General features: G+C 32.9%; 1 protein-coding gene across 2 annotated transcripts; it reads right to left on the reverse strand.

Annotated features, from left to right (window-relative positions):
* Positions 1-621: 621 nt before the first annotated feature.
* Positions 622-26,035, reverse strand: LOC135831860 (dentin sialophosphoprotein-like). Of its 2 annotated transcripts, XM_065344678.1 has the most exons (6): positions 20,338-20,585; positions 11,767-11,959; positions 9,016-9,229; positions 8,045-8,205; positions 4,780-6,453; positions 622-3,944 (listed from the first exon to the last, which is right to left on the reverse strand). In XM_065344678.1, the coding sequence occupies exons 2-5, from the start codon at positions 11,920-11,922 to the stop codon at positions 4,780-4,782; spliced, it is 2,205 nt and encodes a 734-aa protein (XP_065200750.1). In that variant the 5' UTR covers positions 11,923-11,959; positions 20,338-20,585; the 3' UTR covers positions 622-3,944. The 2 variants fall into 2 exon arrangements, with proteins under 2 accessions (XP_065200750.1, XP_065200749.1); XM_065344677.1 differs by lacking the exon at positions 20,338-20,585 and adding an exon at positions 25,893-26,035 and having other exon boundaries at positions 622-6,453.
* Between the last annotated feature and the right edge of the window lie 569 nt (positions 26,036-26,604).

A 26,604-nucleotide genomic window follows, 5' to 3' on the forward strand; every position in this document is an offset into this window, starting at 1 on the left:
CTTTTAAAAATGCCAGCGGTGGAAAAACCTAACTTTTCACATAAAAATCACTGCCGTTTTGCTTCTTGAATGAAACTATCAATTTTCACAAGCATTTGCCAAATTTAGAAAAAGTAGAGATGAAAAAAAATCGAATTCTAACATTAAAACAAGGTAAATAGATGCTAGTAACTATTTACCTTGCATTAAAATTGGTGTTGTTTTACTTTTCAAACTATAAATTTTCCCAAGGGTGTGCCCTCGCTTCGCTCGGGCCATTCAAAATGCTGCTTTCGACATATGTTAAGAATATGGAGATTAAACAGAAAAATTCTAGAAATACTTATGTACTCAAAGCAAATGAAAACTGAAAATTTTTCATTTTTTTATGAACAGCAGTAGATTTTTGAAACTTTTTCATACCGCAGTGCTCGACACGTTAAAATTTTAATTATTGCGGCTTTGCATAATATTGGGGGTGTATAGATAGGCAAAATATTCAACATGACACGCGTGTTACGGCAAACAGATATGTATAAGGCAAAACATTTGACATGCTGGTTGCCGCGATTATCTTACCTTTGCGATAATCATGCAGGTAGGCATAGAAGCAACTGTTACACTCAAATAAATAACTCTCAGTTGATTAGTTAAAATTTTGAGCAAGCATCTTTTTACTTTGAAATTACAATTTGTTGTTTAAAAAAAGGAAGTACAGTAAATAATTAGTAAGTAGAAGTACCTTACTTATTAACTTGGCACGAAAATTCAAAAAGTGGAGTTCTTCGGTGGTCTTTCACCAAAAAGTTTATTTCATGTGGGTGTGATTTTTCAATTTTTTAAACCAATCAATCATATACTATACGTATCGATTTTAATTCTCGTTCCAAAAACAGAGAAAAGCTATTTGGAAATTTTCTATACGTCAGTAAATATTTATATTGGTGATTTTAAAAAATTCTGATTTTTCTTTTGACAATATTAATAATGTTTGGAAAATTAGCGTAAAAATTTTCAATTCTATTTTTTTATGTATAGTACCTTGATTTTCTAATTTTTTTAATGACAATTTTGGAAGAGAGGACGATTTAAGCACCCATTCTTGGAGGCCATGTCATCAAATGGAAGTGATCCGAATTTTCAATAAAAAGGTGTTGAGTTGAAATTTTTGTTTTTGAGACAGAAACATTTTTCTTTTTTTGTATTAATGAGACTTGGTTTGCTTACACTGGCGAAAAAATGTTACGAGATGAATCACCAGATAAAGTATAAAAAACGATTAACTAATTTCAATTATTATTTCTTGGAATTTAAAAAGTAGAAATTAATTGCACGAAAATAATAGAATTTGGACTTGTTACCCTATCAATCTCATTAATAAAACCAATAATAATAAAACTTTTTTCTCGCATTAAACAAAAATCAATGAACGTACGAGTAAAATATACGATATACGCCAAAATTTTCAAAATCTTATACCTATGTTGGCAGTGTAAAAAAAAACTTACTTACTTCTAGTTACAAAATTTAATCTAAAGGTTTTCGAAATGTAACCGAAAACGTACTTACAAATTTTTTAAAATTATTACATCCGATTAAACTATAAGTATATTCAAACAAATATGTGATTCTGATTCATTTATGATTGACGCACGTTTATTCAAATTCCAAAAAACTCGTTATAACTTTTATGTAGGTACTTTTATTTTGTTTATTGTAGGATATATTATCTTGATTCAATTACTTTTTAAACATTTTTCTGCCTCAAAGAAATTCATAATTTTCAAGTATGTTGAGAAGCAAGCAGCAAACTTTACCATAAGTTTGGTCCTTAATGTACTTACTCGATAAAATTAACAAATGTAAAATAAATATTTACAAAGGTAACAAATATTAAATAGAAATCTACTCTAAATACAAGTAATTATAGTAATTCGCAAAATGAAAATAAAACGGATTCGCTGTAGAAAATTGGTTTTTAAAAAATGAAATGCAGTATTCAAATTTTCGCAGAGTAAAAATAGTCGTTTTATCATGACTTGTAAAAATGCTTATTATTAATAAAAATAGGTACCTATAGTAACCTACAGCATGAGATCAATACAGAAAATACGCGTAATTAGTTTCGATATGTAAAGTTGGCGACTCTTAAAAGCGGCTTTATCATTATCGATTTACAACAAATATTATGCCTCTTTCTTCGAAGAATTTTAATTTAATGCTTAGAATTTTATTTTTGGAACAAACAGTTTTAGGAGTCAATCATTAATTTTAAAACCGTCGAGAAGTAGGTACATAAGTATCAAAAATCACTTTAAATAAGCACTTTGATTCATAAAATTTACTTTAAAATTGATTGAGACCAGCACCAATTTTTTTAAAATTAAGAAAAATCTGAGTAATTTGGCCTGTATTAATGAAATAGCGAGATTGTATGTATCTAACCATTTAATAAAATTAAATCCAAATAGTGTAATAAAATATCACTCAAAAAAATTGGGAAACAAATGTTAACATCTCACATTCAGCGGTAGGTACCTATATTAATATTTTTTTTTAATGAGTAAGAACCAAATTAGAGTATTAGGTAAGTAAGGTACGTCAAATTAGCACCGCTTAGAAAAATCTGAAGCGACATTTTGTTGATATTGTCAGCTCTATTACCTAAAGAACAAAAATGAACGAATTCAATTTTTAAAGTGTGAAATCGAAGTTTATTACCTATTATAGGCAGGTAATGTAAAATGCATGTATAGGCAAAATAAAATTTTCCAGTACCCAGTTAATTTCTAGGTTAGGTACTCAATTAAAATTATTTTACGAGTTCAAAAAAAAAATATATAAAAATTATGAGTACCTACCTACCTACGAGTATGTACATATTTTTTTTTATGTGAAAAGTGAGGAAATTCGAATATTCTATTATCGGTGTGAAAATTTTTACCGCGTAGTGTATGACTGTAATAATGATATTGGCGCATAATATTTAAGATTAAAAATTATTTTTCCAGTCATTTAATGAGGCCTTCTTTAGTTTCTTCAAAATTTCCTGTGGATATAAGGACAATTATTTCCGTTTTACTTTATTTCCCAAAGCAAAAGAAAGTCAGAGCATATAAATAAATACAATAGAGGCCGCCTATGACTAGAGTTTGAAAAATGTTATTTTGCATTTGCACAGCGATGTCCAAAATTCAACCTTTTACAGTCCAGCGTTTAATTTTTATTTTATATGAGCGTATTAGGGTAACTTTTCATTATAACGAGTAACTTTAACAAACATTTTTATTCTAGACCAAATTAACATATGACAAACACTTAATAAAATCGCAACCATAGAGAAAATATGTATTACATAAACATTAAAACCATCAAGATTTTACCACATTATGTAATATTTACGACTAAAAAACGATTTATAATCGATTTTTTGGTTTGCTTATGAGTAGGTTAGAAAACTTCCCCGCCAATTTTTCCAAAAAAAAAACAACAACAATACAAACAAACAAACAAACACACACACACACACACACACACACAATTTTTAACGGGAGAGACAAAGTTTTAAAAAAGTCATCTCCAAAAATGTAAAATATATAAGTTAAATGTGTTTATAAAATCTTGGTGATTCTCTTCAATAATATTAAAAACAAAAAAAAAAGAATAGAAGAGTAACAAAAATATCGATTAAACTATCAACGCTAAATGTAAAACAAAAAAATCCGAAATAAATAAGATGTATAACAAAAAATGACTAGCAATAAAATCTTATTAATACAGTGAAAAATTAAAACTTTCAATTCTTATCATCCTATCAGTTCTTCAACTGCTGATAATTTGTTCAATCGTCTGTAAATTACAAAACTTGTTCTCTAGATACCATCGACTGATAAGACGTAACAAATGAAAAGTGTGAAAAACTCTCCCTTTGTCACCTCAAAAATTTTAATTCTCAATTCGTAAACCTACAATGCAGAAAAAAATAACATTACCTATTATGCGAACTGACCGAAGCTCAGGGGCGGACTGGCCATAAGAGCTGCCGGAGAAATCCCGGTAGGCCCTGGTAAGAAAGTGGGCCCTTTTGGTGAAAAAGGGGCCCCTCTAGTCATAAATTTTTGATAAAATTCAAAAGTATGCAACTTTTTTTGGTAATAATTGAGAGTTTGGGGCCCCGTGTCGAAAAGACAATGGAAAATGGGCCCTTCATAAACAAATATACCTCAATTTCTATCATTTCCCGGTAGGTCAGTCCGCCCCTGCCGAAGCTTAAGTGATAATATGCGTATAAGTAGGTATGTTTACAATTTGCACAAAGTTGATTCAATTTAATTGGGATCTCAAGCAATTAGGTCCTATCCCTATCCACTTCCCGAAATCTGTAAGAGTAGCCCTTTTTTCATGCTGAATTGCCTATGTCAATGAAAGATAGGATTGAAGAAGAGTGGATACAATTTAGCAACGTGGCTATTAAGACGAATAATATTTTATCCGTAGGAAAAGCTTCCAAAGCAAAAAGCTACGAGATCAATGGACATTGAAAAACTTTAATCTAGCTAAATTGTCGATTTCATTCACTAAATTCATACCATTTAAAAAAAGAAAAAGCGTGTGGGCAAAACCAAGAAATTCGTGTTGAAAATTCTCGACATTGAATGGAAAAAATAGGTATAATATAGGTGTACATGTACCTATGTAATTTAGAATTTTTTACCAAACCTACTTGATGAAAAGTGCAAAAGCCATACCTACTCATGGTTAGATTTTCATCAGCTCAAATGCGTAGATATTTAAACTTACTTATTGAGTAGTGCTGGTAGGAGGAACTCGTTGCACGCAACTGCTATCAACCGAATCGTCGTCTTCTGATTCATCCCATTCATCAGGATCGACGCCATTATTCATCGCTTCGTCTTCTTCTCCCGGAGGTGCTGGAATGGCAAAATCACTAGAATCAGTTTCCTGATCAGTACTTCCTTCTGCAAGTTGGTCGATTTCAGGAGGTGGAATGTCTATCGATGAACCCACGCTAATTGGTTCGATATTTTTCACCGAATCTTTATCTTCTTCTCGATCGGTATCACTTTCGTCTTTATTTACGTTGTTGATATTGCTATCGAAACTTTCAGCTTTTGATGGTCTCGGTTCGAAAATCAACTCTTCCATAAGATCTTGTTCTAGTAAACAACTGGTACCACTTTCTTCTTCCTTGAGTAGTTGGACTGATTCATCTTGTAATGCGAACTCTGTCTGTTGAGGGGCAGGAATGATATCGTCTTTCAATTCCGACGCAGATTCGGAAATAGAATCATCTTTGGCTTCTGACGAGGTTACTTCTTCCTTGCTATCTTCAAGCACAGACTCCATTATATGAGAAGTGTCCCGCATAATTGACGCTGAAAAATCGTCGGTAATATCGTCGTTTTCGGCGATTTTGAAAATGGCGTCTATTTCGCAAACGTTACTACTCTTGGTGATGAATCCTCGCTTTTTAGGCTCGCATTGTATGCCTTCGATTAAGTCTAAAGTATCACAAATACCAACGCATGGAGGTGGTTCTTCTTCCACCTCGTGACAAGGCATTTCTACTTCATCGTCACTTTTGAATTCGATAATCGTTTCTTTGTCAGTCGAAACATTGTTCGAATTGTTTGACTCGCCATCGCCATTAGTCGCAGCATCTTCCTCGGCATCGACTGGAGATGAGGCGACGTTCGATGTCTCATCAACGACTTCTATTACCGTATCCTGATGTTCTAGACTTATCACGGTATCCTGACGTTCTAAGCTTATTACTGTATCTTGACGTTCTAAGCTAGTTACTGTATCTTGGCGTATAGGAACAGTGTTTTGAGTGACTTTGGAGATGTCGAACAAATCTTCGCGTTCGACTACTTCGGCTACTTCGATTATTTTTTCACTTTTATTACTAATAGTCTCTTGTAACTCTACCATCAAAGAGTCGTGATGTAATTGATCTTGAGCTGATATGCTAGGCGGCCTGGGCGACATGCTAGGAGGTGGCCGCTCAGTTACCGTCGTGTTTGTTGACAACGCGGTGTCAAGATGCGATTTATACACCGAAGGTTCGGTTAGCTTTTCCAGACATTCTTGTATAGCTGGACCTTGAATTGAGCACGAATTTTCCGACGATGTATCGGAGCCGGCCACAGGGGATGGTGTTCTTGAAAAAGTAGCCATGTAATGTAATTGACGATCCGTATAATCGGAAGTGTTTTCGACAACCACTACAGGTTGCTCGATGTTTAAATTCTGCGTACTAATGTCCTTGAATTCTGTTTCTGACGACGTTTGCTTCGAGTCTAATACTGGCTCCTCGCTTGTTTGAGAATAACGATTTGGCACCGAATTGATTGTACTGGTTTCCGCCGTTTGCGTTTCATACACCCAAGACTGCGGATATTGCTTTGCGAATAATGATGCATTCTCATTATCATCGGAATCGGATTTTACCTGTTGAGATTCAACTTAATTTTAAAATAGGTACAATTGAAGGCCGAACATCACTTATATTCTTGTTTTAATGCGATTGGCGCTATGCGTTACGCTCTTTTTTAATTGTTTCCCAATTTTTTTATTTTTTTGTTTGCTTTTGAAGATTTTGTTTTGAAATTTGGAAAATAAATCGAATTTTCGTCAATTTAAACGACCATTTTGAAACAACTCAATGACCCATATTGGCTATTTATTCATTTTTAATATATTTTCTTTTTTTTAAAATCCGTTTTATTTTAATTTTTATCAATTAATAGGCCTACGCAGGATGTTACTAATAATAAATGAATAAATAGATTTAAGCAATGTTAAAGTATGATAATACTAAATAAATTAAATGGAAGAAAACAATATAAGGTATGTCTACCTATTTTTTTTAAAAAGCAGATACGAATAAGATATTAGTCGGTAGGTACTTTCATACATAAAGAGAGATATCGAGGATGGAATTCGTTAGAAAAAATGGACGTAATACTGTTTTTTTTTTTTTTTTTTTTTTTTTTACAAAATGAATGCATGTTAATATTTTTTGAAAATCATTTCCACAAAAAAAATTAAATAAGAGGATAAGTAGGTCCTCACATCAAAACTCTTTTAACTCTTTAAACACACAAAAAAATCATCAGCTAATCTTTTGCTTTTGTAAAGGATAAGTACGTAATAGCCTAATAGGTATATATAATACCTACGTTTTCATTCAGGGTGCGCAGAAATATCGACTAAGTAATCCCAAAGAAAAGCTTTTTGTAAAAAAATATGTGTCATTGGCAACGTGAAATAGATGCATGTGATTGGTAGAATGTTATCACTTCAGTCCAACAACCAATCATGTGATATCATTATTGTTACCTACATTCACTGTGACCAACCGAAACATTTAATACAAAACTTTTTTGAGGGTTAGTACCTACTCAATATTTCTGTTTCTGCGCACCCTATATAGATAGATATACATTCAATTAAGAAAAGTAAAACAAGTAAACGAATACATCAGAATATGTAACTGATGATGAGTGATATTGCTTATAACTTCATAGTAGGTAAAAGGTATTTGAATTGAACATGTTCATGAGATAATATCAAAAACACAACATTACGTCAGCAAATGAGTAACAGAATAGCTAAGACTTTTCAAATTAATTGACCACATTTTACACTCCTTTGGTAACTTTTCGCGGTAACTTCTTAAGCTCTACATGCCGGTTTGTTTGTACAGAATATTACATTACATCTATGTACCTATTCAAATAGATTCAATTCCTTTATCACACAACTTTTTGAAGCACATCATATGAGTTCGGAATTTGGAACATCATGGAATGGATAAAAAAGGCAGTAAATGTATAAATGAGGAAAAAAATAGCCTCTAAATAAAAATTAGTACCTACCTACCTACTGCTTTTTTTTTTGATAATTTTCAAAAGTAAGGAAGTAGATACTACACCTGGGCTAATTTTTAACTCTAAATTGAAACCACTGTTATTTTCTAATTAACGCTTAAAATACATATGTATAGGATAATTAAAAATTAGAAGTTTTAATGCTTTACCCGCGGAAGAACGTATTCTGTGTCTGACAACATATCCTGTTTTTCCTTCTTATTGTTATTATACACTTTCTCATGATACTGCATTGAACAGAACGTTATCTGAGAATCGACAAATGATATCACTGCTGCCACTACAGTACTGAGACTTGTTATTGTTCGAGCTACCGAAACAAAAAATTCAATAAAAATTGTAAATGATGTTAGGAAAGGAAAAATAATTCAAAGATAGTGTAGATATATTGTTTGATAATAATTGATGGAATCCTGCGCGAAAATCTTTCAATGCGACCTTAAAGTAAAAGTCACTATATACAATGTGTATTCTTAAGGAGAGTTCATCGAACGAAAAGGAAGTCATTTCTTTTTCCTCGTTCCTCGAACACACAGCGATATATATTCGTAAAAAAATAAAATAAAATATAATATACCCAACACATGAGTCGGAATAGAAATATCAAGACAGAACAAGTTAATTGAGATACATATTCTCAGGCTTGCGCCATAACGAGAGATTAAAAAAATAAAAAAAAGCTAAATACTTGTACCTAAGGTGCATGACATGAGCATGACACATGGGGGAGGAGTTAAGAGTTATTTTAGGTCACCTAACTGCAGCTGTATTATAAATTTGAGACTCCGAAATCAAAATCACTTTTCACTTAAATGATGTATAAATATTTATTTTTATTATCATCGAGAATAACCCTTCACAGCAAAAGAAGAAAAGCAATTTTGACAAATTTCTCCAACAATCAACAGTTTGGTAGCGAAAATTATTTTAGCATTGGTACTCGTGGGTAGATAGCTGAAAAATACTTAACTTCGACTAAAATAGTCACGAATTGAACTTCATCACAGGACAAATTAGATATTAATCATGAATTTCTATGGAAAAATTTTAATTTCGATAATAAGACGTGGAACGAAAGAATCCCGCGCATTGGACTCGTAAATAAAAATTTATTACTTACCGTAAAGAACCAACATTTTTAGATTTCCCTGCTCGATCAATTTTTTAGCAGCTTCAGGTAATAAAATGTGCCATTCTCCTACTTCCAAGATTACTAGGTTTACTACGTTTGCGATTAACACCGAAACCGCTAAATAAAGAAACGTCCTTTGCTTCCGCAGAGTCCATTTTCCAATTAATGCTATCACTGCTCCTCCGACTCCGAAAAAAATGTTCTGAAATACGTAAGTAGGTAAATGTTTTTGTACGTGAGATTTTTCATCATATAATAACATAGGTAACTAAGTATAAGTATCGCTTAGGTACCCATGTACATAAAAATTATAATCAGTTGCTTTAATATTTTATTTGTTTAACCTAACGTCAACTGTTTAACGCAGCAATTCGGTAGATTTCAATCCCCATACCTAATTTTTTATGACCACAGCGTTACTTAATACTTCCACACGATACGTAAATTACAAATTAAAAATCTGGCACAGTAACAAAAAAAAATCTAGTAAAAATTGATGAATAATATGGGTAAATATGTGAATTTTCGGTAGTGTATCTACATATACGTATGTACCTATTACGTATTTAAAAAATATTTTTATGCAGGCACCGGGCACCCACCCAGTTGACCAAATGCTAGCAAATTTTGTGCTAGCGTAAATGGTGCCGGAATTTGAGACACTTTTTTAAAAAAATGCTAGCAAATCAGTTGCGATTAGGTCGCATTAGAGTAGCAGAATTGCGCACAAATAGCTAGCACGTAGCTGGCACAAAGCTAGCAAAAAGCTAGCATTTTGTTGGCACTTTGCTCTGCATTCTGCTACGTACATGCGACTAAATCGCGACTGATTTGCTAGCAATTTTTGCAAAAAGTGTCTCATATTCCGGCACCATTTACGCTAGCGCAAATTATGCTAGCAGGAAGCTAGCATTTTGCTAGCGTAGAAACACTTTGATCAGTAAAGTAATTACTATTAATTAATTTTTAAAAATTCTGGGTGTTTCCTTTAACAGGTGGTAGTTTTCCAGGAAATTCCAAAAATTAGGCGACTGTCCCAGCTCAGAGGTAGCATAACGCTAGCAATGCTAGCATCTTGGGACAGTATAAGAAGAGTGATGTCACTTTTCTTACTTTTCAACAAGATACCACCTTGAGCTTATATTCAACTTGATGACACACTTTATCTAAGAGTAGCAAACTATACCATGAGAGAGATCGACGCTAGCAATTCGCTAGCATTATGCTAGCGCTTAGGTTGAAAAATCTCTTTATTAAATAAAAAATGGAAGTTTTTTTTTTAAATAGAAAAATTGTCAAAATTTAAAATTTGAAAATGAAGCATCAAACAAACCATGAAAATGAAAAATTTCAAAAACATTTGAACAACATTTTAGTCCACGGCAATGGGGGTAATTGCACCCCCTGCAGATCCTCCGGGACAACTTTTTCCTTAAAGGGGACATCCTAAGGAACATTTTAAAGCAAACTTGCTGAAAAAAAATTGGCCTTACTCACAAAATGGCGGCAATTTTGATTAAAAGGTCAGCCGAAATCACAGATTTCGCGTTTCAACATAGGACGTGCACGAAATTTTTCAAACCTTACAAACATAGATCGAAAGATCATGCAAAAATTCATCACCTGTCAAAATTTCAAGTGGTAAAGTACCTTTTTCGATTTTTGGTGAATTTTCAAAAATCAAATTTTGGCCAAAATGTGAGAAAAAATCAAAATTTTACCAAATTGACCAAGAAACCTGACATTTGGGATATACCCTATTTTCGACATGCCAAATCGATGGGAAACGGTTTCAACTTGTTTTGAGCAGTTCTGGAGCCTCCAGCAGATTTTTGAAACTCAAATTGAAGTTGTAAAGCTCAAATTTATTCTGAAAACTAATTTCAATACGCTACGAAGTACTGCAGGTGAATTTCAAGTCGTTTTGGAGCCTCCAGCGACTCTTTGAAAATTCCTGAAGCCTCCAGCAGATTTTTGAAACTTTAAATTTTCACAAAATTTCAGAATTTCCTAAAAGTAGCTGGAAGCTTCAAGAAACTAGAGATATGCTTACATTTTTCTAGAGCCAGATGGCTAAGTAAATGCTAGCTCAGAGATGCAAGAATATTACCTGAAGTTTCCTATCATAAAACTGTGAGCAGGTAACATATTAGTCAGTGATACGCTGGCATTAAGCGAGCAGGTATAGAGTGAGGCAAAAGCTAGCTGAGATATGCGAGAATATTGCTTGAACTTTCTTGGCATAGAATTGCAAGCAAGTATCCATCAGTGATACGCTAGCATCAGGCGAGCATGTATGAAGTGAAGTAAAAGCTAGCTGAGATATGCGAGAATATTGCTTGAACTGTCCTAGCATAGAATTGCGAGCAAGTATCCGCCAGTAATACGCTAGCATAAGGCGAGCAAGTTAAAGTGAAGTAAAAGCTAGCTGAGAGTCGCTGGAAAACAGCTCGAAAATTGCTAGAATTGAATTTGCTAGCGAAAAACTGCAAGAAAATCGCTTACTTTTAGCGAGATAATTATTGCTGGCCACAAAAGGCGAGTAAATTGCTAGCAACTTATCAAAACGCGAATAAAACGCTAGCTTTTTGCTAGCATGTGGTCAACTGGGCAAGTAAAAATGAAGCAATCTTATCTCAGCTTCTGTATTCTTAAATTTAAAATTTTTAATTAAAAGAAATTAGGTAGATACCTATTAATTATAAATACGCTAATGATCTGAGAAAAGCAGATACTCACCCATATGCCCACCCATATATTTGATCCAAGTTTCAAAATGGGTAACGAAACAAAAAAGAACACTCCAGAGACTAACTGCACGGATCCTATAACAATATATATCATGCACCAGAGCAGGTGTATCGTAAAACATATGTGCGGCCAAGTGATACACATCAAGACTGATTCATTTGCAATCTCCAAAATACTGAATCTGTAAATAAAAAATTAAAAAAATAGTTAGCCTATAGGTACATCAACATGTGCATTATACCTATGTATAATGATACAAATTTAATAACACTATACTGTTTGATTATAAATATACAATGTATAAGGTGGTCTCCCACCAGGGCCGGACCCATAGAACAAGTGGTCTACCGAGATATCCCATTTTAGCCCCCCCATTTTGGGCTCTTCAATTAATCAGCCAAATTTTTTTCTCCCCTTTTTTAAAGTGCAGGACACTGAGCATAAAAATTCATTCAGAAATTTTTTAAGTGGCCCAGTTTTTACCTCATTGGCCCAAATAGGTACATTGCGGCCCACCGAGATTTTCTCGGTAACTCGGTGGGTGGGTACGGGCCTGTCTCCTACATCCCTACAGAAACGAGTACGCCAAGATTTAAATCCAATATTCAGTATCCGAATCTTTCAGAATCTCAAATCAAAGATCTGAAAAGATTCGAATAGGTATTGTTTTGCTATAGGTGGTATACCCATTACCCACCTATAAAAACAAAAACAGAACATAATTATGTAGATATAGGTAGATATAAATATACAGATAGGTAACTTTTGAATTAAAAGGCATTCATAAGCGGTGTTAGATGCATGCATCTGAGTCGAAGCTGGAACTCGAAATTACGAAAAAATTCATGTGGCTTTTCGGGATTGAGAGGGAAAGGGAGGGACATGCCCTACATACATGGCTCCTTTTATATATATGTACGTATAGACTTTTACAATACCTACTTATAGTAAGTATTTCAATATTTCTCTTTCCTTTTTTTCAATTTCATGGGGGTTGGTATGACATATGTGAAAAGTTTGTGGTTACTGTCATCTAACAGTTTAGTCTTGTATGTGAAAACTTTAAAAGTTATCTTTGTGTAAATGTATTGAAAACAGATAACTGCGTACTATTTTTATTCATTGTGTTTTGCATGTATGTATAGGTCTGTATATATACCTACTCTCTAGTCTCTATGTCTACGTGCAGAAATAAGTTCCATCCAATAATGTAAACAGTCGATCTCGATACAATGAGTACAGGCGGCTTGTGCATGAAAAGTTTTTTTCTTATCCTTATTATAAATTACGAAAAGTTGATGAGAGCTTACATTTCTTGGAACAATAATAATGCTTTCTAATATTATTGCTCACGTATAAAAAATTATAGCGAAATAAAAATGTATTTATCATAGGTAATTAAATGTTTAATCAAGCATCGTGTACCTATTTGATACACTTTAATACATATATAATATATTTACATTCGCTCATTTTGCAAATCAAGCTTTCATAACCAATCTTAATTTTCATTAAATACGATTTATTAATTCATCTCATACCTTATCATCATTTTCAGCGTTTTGTAGGTAAGTAAAATATCATTATCTATTCACTAAATAAATCAGCTTCGTTTTAAACTCTTCATGTTATAGTAGGTTTTTTTAGGTAAGTAAAGTAGCACCCTCCTCATAATGTGTAAGATACCTAACTAATGAACATACGAGCAAAATTAGAATATCATCTGATAACTATCAATTTAGGTACCTAATGTTGAAAAAAAACGTGTAGGGCATCCCTTCAAATAATTCCCTGAAAGATGCCACCTGCGTTTTCCCATTACTTAGGAAAGTATATAGGTACATTTTTTGCATAATTTTCAAAAAAATATTGACGTATGTTGCTGTTCGTGCTCAGCAATGTATTCGATAATCTCTAAATTTGAAACAGTCAAATTTCACTGCTTAGCAGTCACGACATTTTGCCTTTTTAAAAACAGTAGTTTTTTACTGCAAAACAGTGAAAAATCTACTAAAAATTAGTCAGTAAAAAATCATTTTGACTGACCAATTCAGTAGATTTTCTACTGTTTTGCAGTAAAAAACTACTGCTTTTAAAAAGGCAAAATGTCGTGACTGCTAAGCAGTGAAATTTGACTGTTTCAAATTTAGAGAGTATGCAACTACTATTTGACGATGTAACTGTGGTTGCATACTTAGACACCTGAGGGAATTGCGCTACTCGTGTCGGTTTCAATTATTTCTACATTCCTAGTTTTCTACGTGTGGTATCCGAGCAATGAATGACCAAACTCGAACATCGCAGATCTTAAAGAAAAATTATTAGAAGAAGAATTCATTTAAAAAGTATTTTCAGACGGTTCCTTTAGTTTCTAAGGCATACATGTTTCGTTTTGGAAGCTTTCAATTCGCGTTCGTCTCGAAGTAAATTGAGTAGGTAGGCCTAATACCAGAATTCATTATAAAAATTGTTTTGTCTAAGATCAATGCTTGCTGCCAATCTAAGGGATTTGCCATCAAAATTAATATATTTCACTACACGCAAGCAGTTGCAATACGTTTTCGCTGAATTTTCATAAGCTTGATAATTTTTTACGTGGGATATTTTTTGCATAGTTTCGGTTGTGTTATCATGACATTAGGAACACACATTCGAAACGATTTTCACATAGGTAATTCAAGACATATACACATGTGCATGTACCTAGCTACTCGTATATTTTTTGAAATGTTCTGTCGCAAGAACATTGCATAACATTAGGCAAGTAAAACCCTATTACTATATGCTTCGAGCCCTTCATTTCAGTATTTCTTCACCTTCTGTACAAAGCGAACAATTTCTACCTGATATAGGTAGGTACTTTACAAACATGTACCTATAGATAAGCAACCGTATTCGTACTTAGTTTGAGCATTGGGAGTAATAAAATTGAAATTTACCAAAAGCCAACAACGTACACGAGATGTAAAAAATAAAAAAAACATCGCGAAGAGATGCTTTTTAAGCCTGATTGTAACGTCGCCGACTTATATGTAGGTACCTACATTGTACATACATACACGTAATAAGTAGGTTATTCCTCGCTTCGCTCGGAACTTCGGAAGGCCACCTCCCTTTATTAGAATGTCCTCACCCCTACGGAACTCGCCTTTGCATTCAAAATGGGTTTATTAGAGTCGTTCCTCCAATAAGTTTCAAAATAGCTCAACCCTTTGGTGCTTTCCTTCATGAAAAACAGACAAAATAGTACAAAAATGGGCAAAAATCTACTATCAAACCACTTTTTCAACAGATGTTTTTTTCAAGTTGAAGGGATCTTTGCTTTCCAACAACACATTTTCCTGAAAGTCCTTCCACACCCATCTTCTGGACTTCGGCCAAAGAACGATTTCTTTCCTTTCATTCATCTTATAGATAGTTGTGTATTTTTTGCTACTGTAAAGGGGTGGGGAGGGATTGAAAAGACGAAAATTCTAAAAACACATCTAGGGCATCCCGTGGATGTACATTCCAAATTTCAGTCTCCTAAGTCAATTTGGGGAGGCTCCAAAGATGATACAAAATTAAAAGCCATAAAAACTCATTAAAAAAAGCGTTAAAACACTGCACTTTTTTGCAGCTGAAAAGGGGTTCAAAAGCGTAAAAAAAACCACAAAAAACCCTGTTTTCTTCCCTACAAATTACTCTAGGAGGCTGATTTTTGGATAATTATATATTTTATACAACTTTTGATTTCCTATCGATTGGTTTTTAATTCGACTTTTTCAGTACTTTTCTCCCTCCTCTACCTACCGCCTCACAAAAATTTGGTCATCCACGAATATTGACTCAAGGTCATTTCCACTCAAACCCTTCAATTAATACTCCAAACCAAATCTATCAGGTACCTCAAATTGGTAAAAAAGCTCTCATTTGCGTTTTTTCCCTTTCAGATCACATGGAATTTTTCCTTGACGTTTGTTTACCACATGTTTTCATTGGCCAGTTATTTGTATGCTTTATAACACTATGTACGTATACATAATACATACAGTGCTCTCCTATCAAAGAAACGGAATTTCTCACAAAGCTTTTTCTTCCTCGCAAAAAATGAAAATAGGACATCAGTTGGACAATCATGAGTGCGTAGTAATATCGAGTACCTTGATGCAGATTTTAGAGTTTGAAATTTCAGTTGGTTGCATGTTTAGATGTTTGTATATAAATGTTATGGGATTTTTTTTTTTTTTTTTGAGTAAGATGCTCTATTAGCCAAGATAGGTAGGTACCGTACCTATGTAAAGAGAAATGTGGGTAGGTATAGCATGTACCAACGTGAGGTAGAAATCATTTAAAATGTGAACTTCCATAAAGTTATAGCATAATCATTTGTGGTTTTAGTCGAAAAATCATAACTCTCCAGATCGTATTATACTAGTGTAAAATTAACGGTAACCAAAAGCATAGTACGATTTATACAACTGAAACAAAACTCGAGACGATATAACTTTGAACTATTAAATAGAATCGCATTAATAAGATTTGGAAAACTGAGAACTGAACAATGTCTGGTTATTGTTTGGATGGGTTAATAAGTTGAATCGTTGCAGGAAGGGACAGGGACTGGAGTTAGCAGCGTAGTAAATATGCCTCCGTTTTACAGAGAGAAGCGGGTCAATATTATTAACCCTTTTCTGTGTGAAAGAACTATCCGTACTCACATGTACGCTACGCAGCAGCCATAGTATACCTAGTGTAGTCAGGTTACGCTGAAAGTTTTGGTCGATGAAACACAGCTTCCAGGACCGCGTTCATCTTCGACTTCTCGGTACCTAATACCTATAGAGTCAATACGCGGCCGAGAAGCATTTCCATCTTTGTCGCATTCACACATGCGTAATTGTACGCTTTAATTTAGGTTACCACAGTCTGGGTCTTTCACATTTTTGTTTTTGTGCGCGGCGTTTTCAAAACCCTCGACTAGGATATATTTTGTTTTGAAATTGATAAAGCGCCGAATTCCTATATCTGCCGACTAAACGACGACACATTTGACGATATCTGTTTTCAGAAAAACTTTACCATTTTTCAGCTAAAATTTTTAATCGATGCACAAAGAAATTTGGGGATTCACACAAGCGAAAAATTGATATCATGTATGTACTTAATGTAGGTAGGTACTTATTTTTGGTTGGTTTGGTAGCATTCGTATTGATGTCTAATTACACATTTCAAATCTGTGGACTTTCATCTCTTATTCAACTTTCAACTTGAAAAGTATTATACCATGTTAAAAAGACCAAAATGTAAATAATAGGTGTAATGTACGGTTCTTTGAATGTGAATAAAGTAATATTATCTTATTATTTTTAAATAAGTAGTAAACAAATATCGACCTAAAGTTGGTTTAGGTAACTAACTATGCTATGCATTAAGTACATATATATTATGTTTTGGATACACGTGAATGTATAAATTGTAGGTAAGTATAAAGTCTGTTTCGAGATATATGAGTACTACCAAGAATTGAAATTAGATTCGTAGTCTTTCATCTTTTCAAGTACATAGATACTCATTACTGAAGTAGGTACCTATGGCTATCCATTCACAGTGATGGAAACGTTCTTGTTACCAAGTGATTTTCCATATCCCTACCATAGTTAATTAGACAGATACCTAAGTACTTTATTTTAATACATATTTATGCGAATTGTAAGGGGTTACTTCGAGAACATCAATCTTCAAATTAATTTCGATTTTGAAAAGACGTATTAAAAAGTGTGATTGTTTTGCTTCATCTTTAGACCAATACTGAAGTTGTTTTCGCAATTTTTGAAACTTGGATAATCATGCAAAGCTGGTAGGTTTTACTTGAGGAGCTCATTGCAAAAATAGCCCTTGTCACTTTGAAAAAAAAATGGGGAGGTTCTTTTCTTCACTGCATTGTATGGATGCATCAGTATGATAGCCCTCTAAAAGTTTTTCTAAGAGTAACAGGAATTACTCAAGTTGATAAAAAAATCACTTTGAATACACTATACCAATTCATCAGGACTTTACGGTGGTTTTTTGTCTTGCTTGTTTTTTATTTTCATTTTGGACAATATTCTATTGTAAAAAAAAAATGTTTCCCACCAAAAACATTATGTGTAATATTGGAATCTGATTAATAGCGCCTATCCTGAGAAATCTATTCCGATCCGAAAGGATTTTATCTCTTTTGAGCCATTCTGCGAATATGCCCAGAAAGCGAACAATTTCAAAAGCACTCAAAATTATTCTACACTTTTCCTCCGAGGAAGAGATGAATAATCAAAAAATGAGTACCTACATAATCATGATTTGAATTTTAAATGCTGGCGGCACTGGCACAGAAAGATTGATAGATTTAGATAGGTAAAGGTATGTACCTATCTACCTATACAGGGTGGACAGAAATATCGGGTACCCCTAAGAAAGTTTTTCATTAAAAATATAGGTTGGCAACGTGAAATAGATGCATATGATTGGTGAAATGTTATCTCTCCAGTCTAACAACCAATCATGTGCTACCATTATTATCATTCACTGTGACCAACTGAAGTATTTAGCAGAAAACTTTTTTAGGGGTACCCGATATTTCTGTCCACCCTGTATAATGGTTCGTAAAAAGAGTAGCGTTGAAGTTACATAAAAACAAACAAAATGACTGAAAAATTTTTACACGACTAAGTATGTTTCATTCATTTGAGAAATTGAACTTGACGTATTCAACATATGTACATAACGATAGATAAGTACCTTTATCTTGGAAAAAAGACCTATAAAGACCTATAATAATTAAGTATTTTCTTTCGTGGCATTTTGTTCAACAATGATACGGCGTCGTTGTACAAATATACGATTTGCTTTCACAGTAGAACGGCATGAAAAGGGACTAAATTACATACTTCCCGCATATGACAACTACGTGCAGTATTATTTCATTTTAGATAACAATTCAACGAATTAGTTCAATGAATCCAATAAAACTTAACAACACCTTAATTGTGTCGGATTTGTTAATTCATTAAACACGACAACAATATGAGAAAACGGATATGTGGTTAAAATGAAAAAAAGAAAAAAATCCTCTACATTGTCGAATAATTTATGTGCACAAGGCACAACCACGTTCATTTTTTCAAATTTTAAACCAAAACTGACGACGAGATGAAAAATTATACGAGCTGCATTGAAGGAGAGCAAGAACCAAGAAACCCCAAAGGAGACGAGTCTGCAAATCGTTTCGTTTCGATGTTATTAAATATTTAAGCGCAGACAACCCTCGGTTAAGTACAAATTTAATCCCCTCTCAAAAGATAACACCATAGTAAAATCTTTAATTTGACATTTTTGTCAATCCATTAAGTTTACCACCTATTTACAAATTTTAATCAAAAGCCACCATTTTCGCTTTTATTAATTTAAAGTACCTGGATATAACCGTGGCTTTACATTAAGTAGGTATAGGTACCTAACTTTTAAAAAGTGCGTGAATTAAAAACACATTATTCATTGTAATAATATCCGCGTGCTTCTTGAATTTTAATAATTAGGTAGGTATTGTGTAAAAATTGACCAAATTTGTTGATTTTTAATGTCCTAAAATTATTGCAATCCATGCAAATGTAAATTGAATTATGATGATGCAGGGAAAAAATTGAAATATTCTTCGAAGTAGGCATTTCCCAGAATTTACGCGATTTTGCTTAATTTTTATAGCAAAAACAATAACATTTAATCGTATTATTCGTATGTAGCGTAAATGCATACGTACGAAGGTACCTATACTACCTAACTATGTACCTATGTTTGTACGTGTATTGTGTAGGTGTATGTATAGATAGATTTGGATAGATTTATATTGATCTGTTTAATTCATGATTTACACGATACAGGAAGGCATCGGGCTATTTTTTATGCATTTAAATGTATCCACCAACCAAGTACACGGTAATATTAAAATGAGAGGTCAGAATGTACATAAAATTATTCATAAATTGCTCATTTTTTTCGTATTTCGGAAAAACAAAGTGAACAATAATATTTCATCACAAGTGAAGTCGATGAAAAGAGTTGGGAAATATGGGATGGAAATATTTTTCAAACGTTCAGATCGTAAAAAGACTTTTGAGAGAATAGGTACCTACCTAAGTAGTAGATTAGGAAGGTACCATGTTTTTAAAATTCATTTAACAGAAATATCTTATTTTGTTAATGATTAAAACACGAACTTGGTATAGGTAGGTAATGAGCATATGATGCAAGGAGTATTATTTGATAACTGATAATACTCGTATTATTTTACAGGCATACTTTATACGATAAAACAGAAGCGAATAAGTTTTAAAATAATAATCACATCACATCCACAACATTAAAAACAAATAAGTACCTACTTATCTATTTCACATAATATTATTTCTTTTGTCAATCAAAATAATTAAATACAAACTCTCGTGATTAAGCAATCTATCAAGAAATTGATAAAACATTTTTACAAAAATAATCAAATCCATTTTATGAAACTGTCTTTAAAAATTTTCAAAACTTACTTACCAAATTTTTCCCAAAGTTCAAAAGTCAGACTATTCCAAGCACTGTGTTCCATTAATCGTTTGACGATATTATATCCGCTATCGTGTTTATGTTTCGCAATCGGAAAACATTAAAATTCAGATACTAAAAAAGCATGAGATGGGTAAAAAAGACTAGATTGAAAGTTAGAGCGTTTTGAATTCATCACGTTGAATGTTTTATCAAGTTCGTTAAGCTCACAGCAAATGTATGTAGCTATTAACGAGTAGTGATCTCCGTTTTAACACTAGTACCAGAAGATTCCACCATAGCAGCACAAATACGTACGTTTTCTGAAGCCCTCTTATCAGTTTATTTAGCTTCTTTCATTCAGTCTGTATTTTTACTTCTTTTCTACGCAGGGATATTAAGCCGGAAGGATATTACTACACGGAAAAGACTTGAAGATGTGCACATATGTTGCATTACGTAGATTTAACGAGTAGCATGGTATGATCATCTGTGTGGAAGGTTGTAAAATAGATTCATAATTCGTAGAACTAGAAATTATGATTCAGAAACAAACTATAGGCACCCACCCATTTTCTTACAGAGCACAGGCTGCAAAAAAAAAAAGAGAAAAAAAGAAGAAAACAGGGACATTCGGGATCAAAAATTTGTTTATTACGAGCTTGAAAAATGCTACATGTTTATTACTTAATTCTTCTTTCAGCTCTGCATATTTTTGAAAAAAAAAGAAATCGAGAAAGTATTTGCAAATTAATTTTTCATTTTCGTCAGGTATGATTCAGGAAAGATAGGAATAAAACCTTGACCGATTTACCTCAATGTATGCACAATAAATTGTAGATTCTGTGTAAAATTATTGACTTTCAGCTGCTTTTATTCCAGCAACTTACAAATGCCCGAATGTCACATCAAATTAATAAGATAAAAAATTTTAAAATTTTAATACTGAAATAGGTAGGTACTTATATGTAGGTGCTCATTGTTAGACTACCTAACTAACTTATTGAATAATTCATTATACACTTAGCTAAATTAGGCATACTGCTCTGTGTCTGTACTATCATTTAATTCAACTCCTCTTCTCTATTTCATCAGTATTACTGATTGAGAGTTAAGAAACTCGACAGGATCCGGGTTTTTTCATTTTTTTTTTTTTTTTGGAATATGTACATATTAAATAGGTACTGAGTGGACAAGTAAATGAAAAAAAAAAAATTGGAATTCAAGGTACACATCTTAGGCCGTAAAGTTTTCCAAAGTAATGTGAATTGTGAACAAAAGAATTTAAATTAAAAATACAATGATAGAGCCCTCCTATCTTTTAATATTTCCCCCAAAAATATCAATACTTTCGTTTAAGAAAAATGACTTGCAGCGTGAATTTTAATGTATTTTATACATTTTACTCGTAACGTAAGGAAGAGATGAGTACTGAGCAGCTACGGAGTCCTATATACCCGGACAGTAGGTTTACTACTAATACTATTTGAATTTAGATTAAAATTCTTTTTTTCCCCTTTTTTTCTAGAAATTCCCAAGAGAAAAGAACTATGTAGGTATCTGATCTTGGTGCAATTTTTTTCTACTCATTTTGTCTAACTTCTCTGTGCGACAAAAAGTAAAAAATCTTGGTTTGCCAACTTCTCTTGCATGAAGTAGTATCTTAGGTATAATTTTTCACCCATACTTTGCTTGGGCAATATTCCAATATTGATTTATTCTTTTTCTCGTTTTTATTTGGCAGCTTTGAACCCTCTCTCTGTCACACTGCTGATTAAACTACTCCATCAATCATTTTTGTTTATTGTTCTCAAAGGTACTCGTGGAAAAAATCTAAAGACTATTAGGGGTACTTTTTGAAATACTCAAATCGACGCTTATTTGTGCAAGTGCAATACACTCCTGCGGTGTTGATCAAATTTCACTTTTGGGTACCGACCTACCTTTCCTTATTATATTTTTATTCGATTTTACTACCGGTAGATGAAGAAAATATATACGTGACTACACTACGGGTTTTTTCCGAAGTCAAGCATATGATCATTTGATTAAATTTATTCTTCCAGGAGGAGGGTGGATATTAAATCTTGATATGTACTTACAAGTACATAGATTGTCTAACCAGCACAAAAATGGTCAACTTTCAACGGATATTTTTCATTAGAAAATTAATTAAATAGTAAAGAATAACTCAGAGAAAATGTTATATGTACTAATAAATGGTTAAATAATTATTCAGGTATAGGTACAACAAGGTTTACATTTTTCACAACCGACCTGCTACGAAGACCTCTGGAGAACTTATTTTATTTTGTAGAGCTAAGATTGCATTAGGACTTCAGAGCGGTGAAAATACAGAAAATCCCTGTTTCATATTTACTCCGATATTTTCGTCATTGATGAATTTTAGTAGGTGGGTGTCTATCTACCTAATTACAAAATCAAAATTCAGAAATTGATCAGGCAACAATGGCAACATATGATATAATTTTTCAAGTTTGAACTGTGAGCTTGATTCATCTTTCCTCGTCCTTCACCGCTCCTAAATCTTTTTAGGAACGTATTAATAATTCTTTTTCAACATTTGAATTACCTCATGTTATACCATCTCTTGAGAGAAAACAAATCAAAAAAATCTATTCACTTGATTTTTCTCTATACTCCAGCCATTAAGTATAGCCACTTGATTTTTTTTTTTTTCAATACCATAGTGTTAAAATTTTCAAAAAAAAATAAAATAAGACAAGTAGTAAGTAGTAATTGGTCAAAAGTTTCCAACTGTTACAAAAATTTTTAAAAATTTTACTTTTCTTGTACGTAAAACAATCTTGTCTAATTACACGCATACCTTTTTAACAAACTTTTTAATGTGCGGTTCTTGTGAACTTGTACCTAATTTAACGGAGCGTCATCGACGGAAAATGGTGGAAAACGACACGGCTGCCAATATCTCCTGCGAAAAAATTATCTACACTTAGGTAACATTTTATTAATTCCTGACCTCACACCGACGAAAAATTTTTGCAAAACAATGTGCAGTTAGTTTTGCAATCAGGTAAATTTTACTCACATTTCGGAACTAGGTAGTAGGTAGAAGAAAAATCGATTTCGGTTGCGTTGCTAAGGAAATCTATAATATTTCAGATTATCTACAATTTTATTCTCTTTCTCCGATTTGACTGAATCATTTTCAATGGAGGCGCATACGCAATGACCTCCAATTTTGCACAGGAAAGAGCATTAAGATGAGAATGCGACTCTTTTCTAAATCTTCTACATATATAGGTAGTGATAATTCAACGTGATAATTAGTTATTCGTTGTACCACAAAAAAAAGTACTTATGTAATACCTAGGTACCTATTTTGAAAATGAAATAATGCACATAGGTATTTATCTATAATTGTCTGTAATTTCTAGCTAGAAAAAAAATTGTTGTCACGTGTCCTTCACTCGTACTGCATTTCACTCATCTTGATTTGTATTGAGAGCTTAATTCAATGAAATTGAAAAGACATTAGAGGGTGGTTATCTCGCATGATAGTTAAAGGCATGTTAAAGGTTACCCATACCTACCTATATTGTCAAAATTTTCAATTCAATAATTAATTTCACGTCATCGCGTCGTAACACCTCGCACGTGACATTTATTTCTGTGTCGGAAATATCCAACAACAAATAAGCAAGTACTGGTACACACCTAAGTAGGTATTTATGAATTTTTTTAGAATGTATTTTTTTTAGAGATGCTCTAAACGTATACCCAAGGAGAAAAGCAAACACTCTTCAGAAAAATAGTGATTTGACTTTAGTTCCAGATCTTTTTTTACCAAGCAGAAGAGTCTTGACTTCAACACTTTTTTACAAGTCTGAAAAAAGAGATTTATATGCCATCAACATTTGATCTGTGTATTAGATTTAACAAACGAGGTTTTTGAGTCAATTCATGGCTGGAAGTTTTCAAAAAATAGAATGTCCATCGATACATCCGCTGATATTTCTACTAGTACCTACAGTACATACGAGTATAAGTTGCAAGAAGGTAGACATGTGTTGGAAATAATATTTGTAGATAGGTCTAGGTACCTGCAGGTATGTCTTGAAGGCGTTTTAATTTGGCCCTACTCAACGGTAATCTAATTTTTAAGTTCTCGATGGATTCTAGCAACAAATAATGTCAATGGCTAAACTAAAAACTGCAATTTTTCAAATTAAAAAAGCGTATCAATTATAAAAAATCTAATTCATCTAAGTCAATTGGAGTACAAACAAAGAAAACCAATCACTTTGGATAATTAGGTAGATATAGGTAGAGGTACGTACCTAACTATACACTGCATACAAAGTTCAAATCTTACCCAAGTACTCGTAGCTACTACTGATATAAAAATCGACTCAATTAAATTATAGATAGGTACAAATTTTCTTTTGATAATGGAGCGGTTTTATAAGTCCAAATATACATGCAACGAGATTTAGTTTTTATTGCCCTTACTCGTGCTGAAATTGCACGGGGGAGGGGTAATTTTACACTTTATTCATCGAGTCGCATACCTACCTGTCTAAGTTATTTTAATCAACTCACCCAACGAATTTATTATCATTTAAAAAAGAAAGAAAGAAAACATTCAAATTAGAATAAAACTTGAGAAAAATTGTTTAGGTAATTGGAATTAAAACAACGATTACCTATAGGTACTGTGTAACTGTATACTCCCTCGGACGCATACAGATATGTACTTTACCTAAGTTATAGGTACGTACGAATTGAATGAAATTGTCCTCTGTTATAACTCATATTTTTTGAAATTGGTAGTTTACACTCTCTAACAAATCTGTATTCTAAAGATCTACAATTTACATAGGTGGCTGGCAGAGCATATCGTTAAGATGAAAAACAGGCTACCTAGGTACCTTACCTACGTATTATAACAGGCAATTTGAACGCCAAGAGAATCCAAAGCTTCGAAAAAATAAAATATCCCATTCCAGAAATACCTACATAAACAAACAACCCAGGATCTTCAGCTATCTCAAAAAATGTCGATTTTTCGAATTTCATTGATGAAACTTTATTCAGGTACGAGTTTGAATTTGGTCCTGAAGTCGAACATTGGCCATTTTATTTTCTCAGTAATGTTTCAACTACCTGCGTCAAAAGTTTACGGCGAATCAGAAAGTTTAGCGCTGCATTTTTTTCTTTAAAAAAGTGTCACAGCTTTGATAAGCAAGTTCATCGTTGGAAGAAACCAACTATTTTCAGCACATATTTATATTTTAAGTAGGTATGTAGGTACATAAGAAACCTGTCACAGTGTAATTTCAACAATAATTATAATAGGTACATTCACCCTGACACCCCTTCAAAAAATACCTGCTTTAGCTATAACTGTCAAACTTTAAACAAAATCTGTATCAATTAGGTCTCGGAATTTTATTAGCATACCAGGTATTCAATTTCAATTCTTTTTATTTTCATTTTCATTTTTTTTTTTTTTTTTTTGCGAAACAAAAAATTATGAAAAATGCAAACCATGATAAGCGTTAAATTATCATCGCAATACGTACCTTGATATTTTTCAGTTTAACGTATTTTTTGTTGAATATATTTCATTTAAGCGATAACAAAAAAGGTTTCATAACTGAACAAGGAACCAACTAGCGAATTTGTTAGTTTAGATTTCAGTACTGGAAGTTCCCATGAATTAGGCGGAACGAGCTTACTACACTAGCAACAATTCCCCAGATTTTTTCAGGGTTGGCCGGGTCAGTTTCTTCTCAGCATCTCTATTGATTTTCGGTTCATAAGAACATTATGTAATCCAGGCGTGTGTTTGCTCTAGTTCTTATTTTATGGTACATGCGATAAATTAAGTCTACGTATATTCGATAAACATATTCATTTTTTAGTTGGCCAAAAATAATAAAATGGTGGTTTGTACTTTTTGTACGTACAAGAAATATACCGTATACAGCTACACAAACCCCAACATCTTTTAAAATTACTATGAAAATGAGCCAACTGCTCCATAGATATCCTATCAGCTTGGTTTTTCATTTTTTATTTCCAATTCAAATCATTTACCCCTTGAAGCACCGCACGATTTCGAAAGCTGTCGGATCGACATTTGCGCCAAAATTGGAATTTGAAAAAAAAGAAAAAAAAAGAATATCAATTTGAATAATACTTAAATAGGTATAATTTGTTTGTAATGAATGTCATTTTTGTACTTCTATTTATTTTGCGAAAATTCCTTGTCACGTTACTTTATCTTCAGTG

This window comes from Planococcus citri, chromosome 1 (genome assembly GCF_950023065.1).
Source record: "Planococcus citri chromosome 1, ihPlaCitr1.1, whole genome shotgun sequence".
In the NCBI taxonomy this organism is placed as follows: Eukaryota; Metazoa; Arthropoda; class Insecta; order Hemiptera; family Pseudococcidae; genus Planococcus; species Planococcus citri.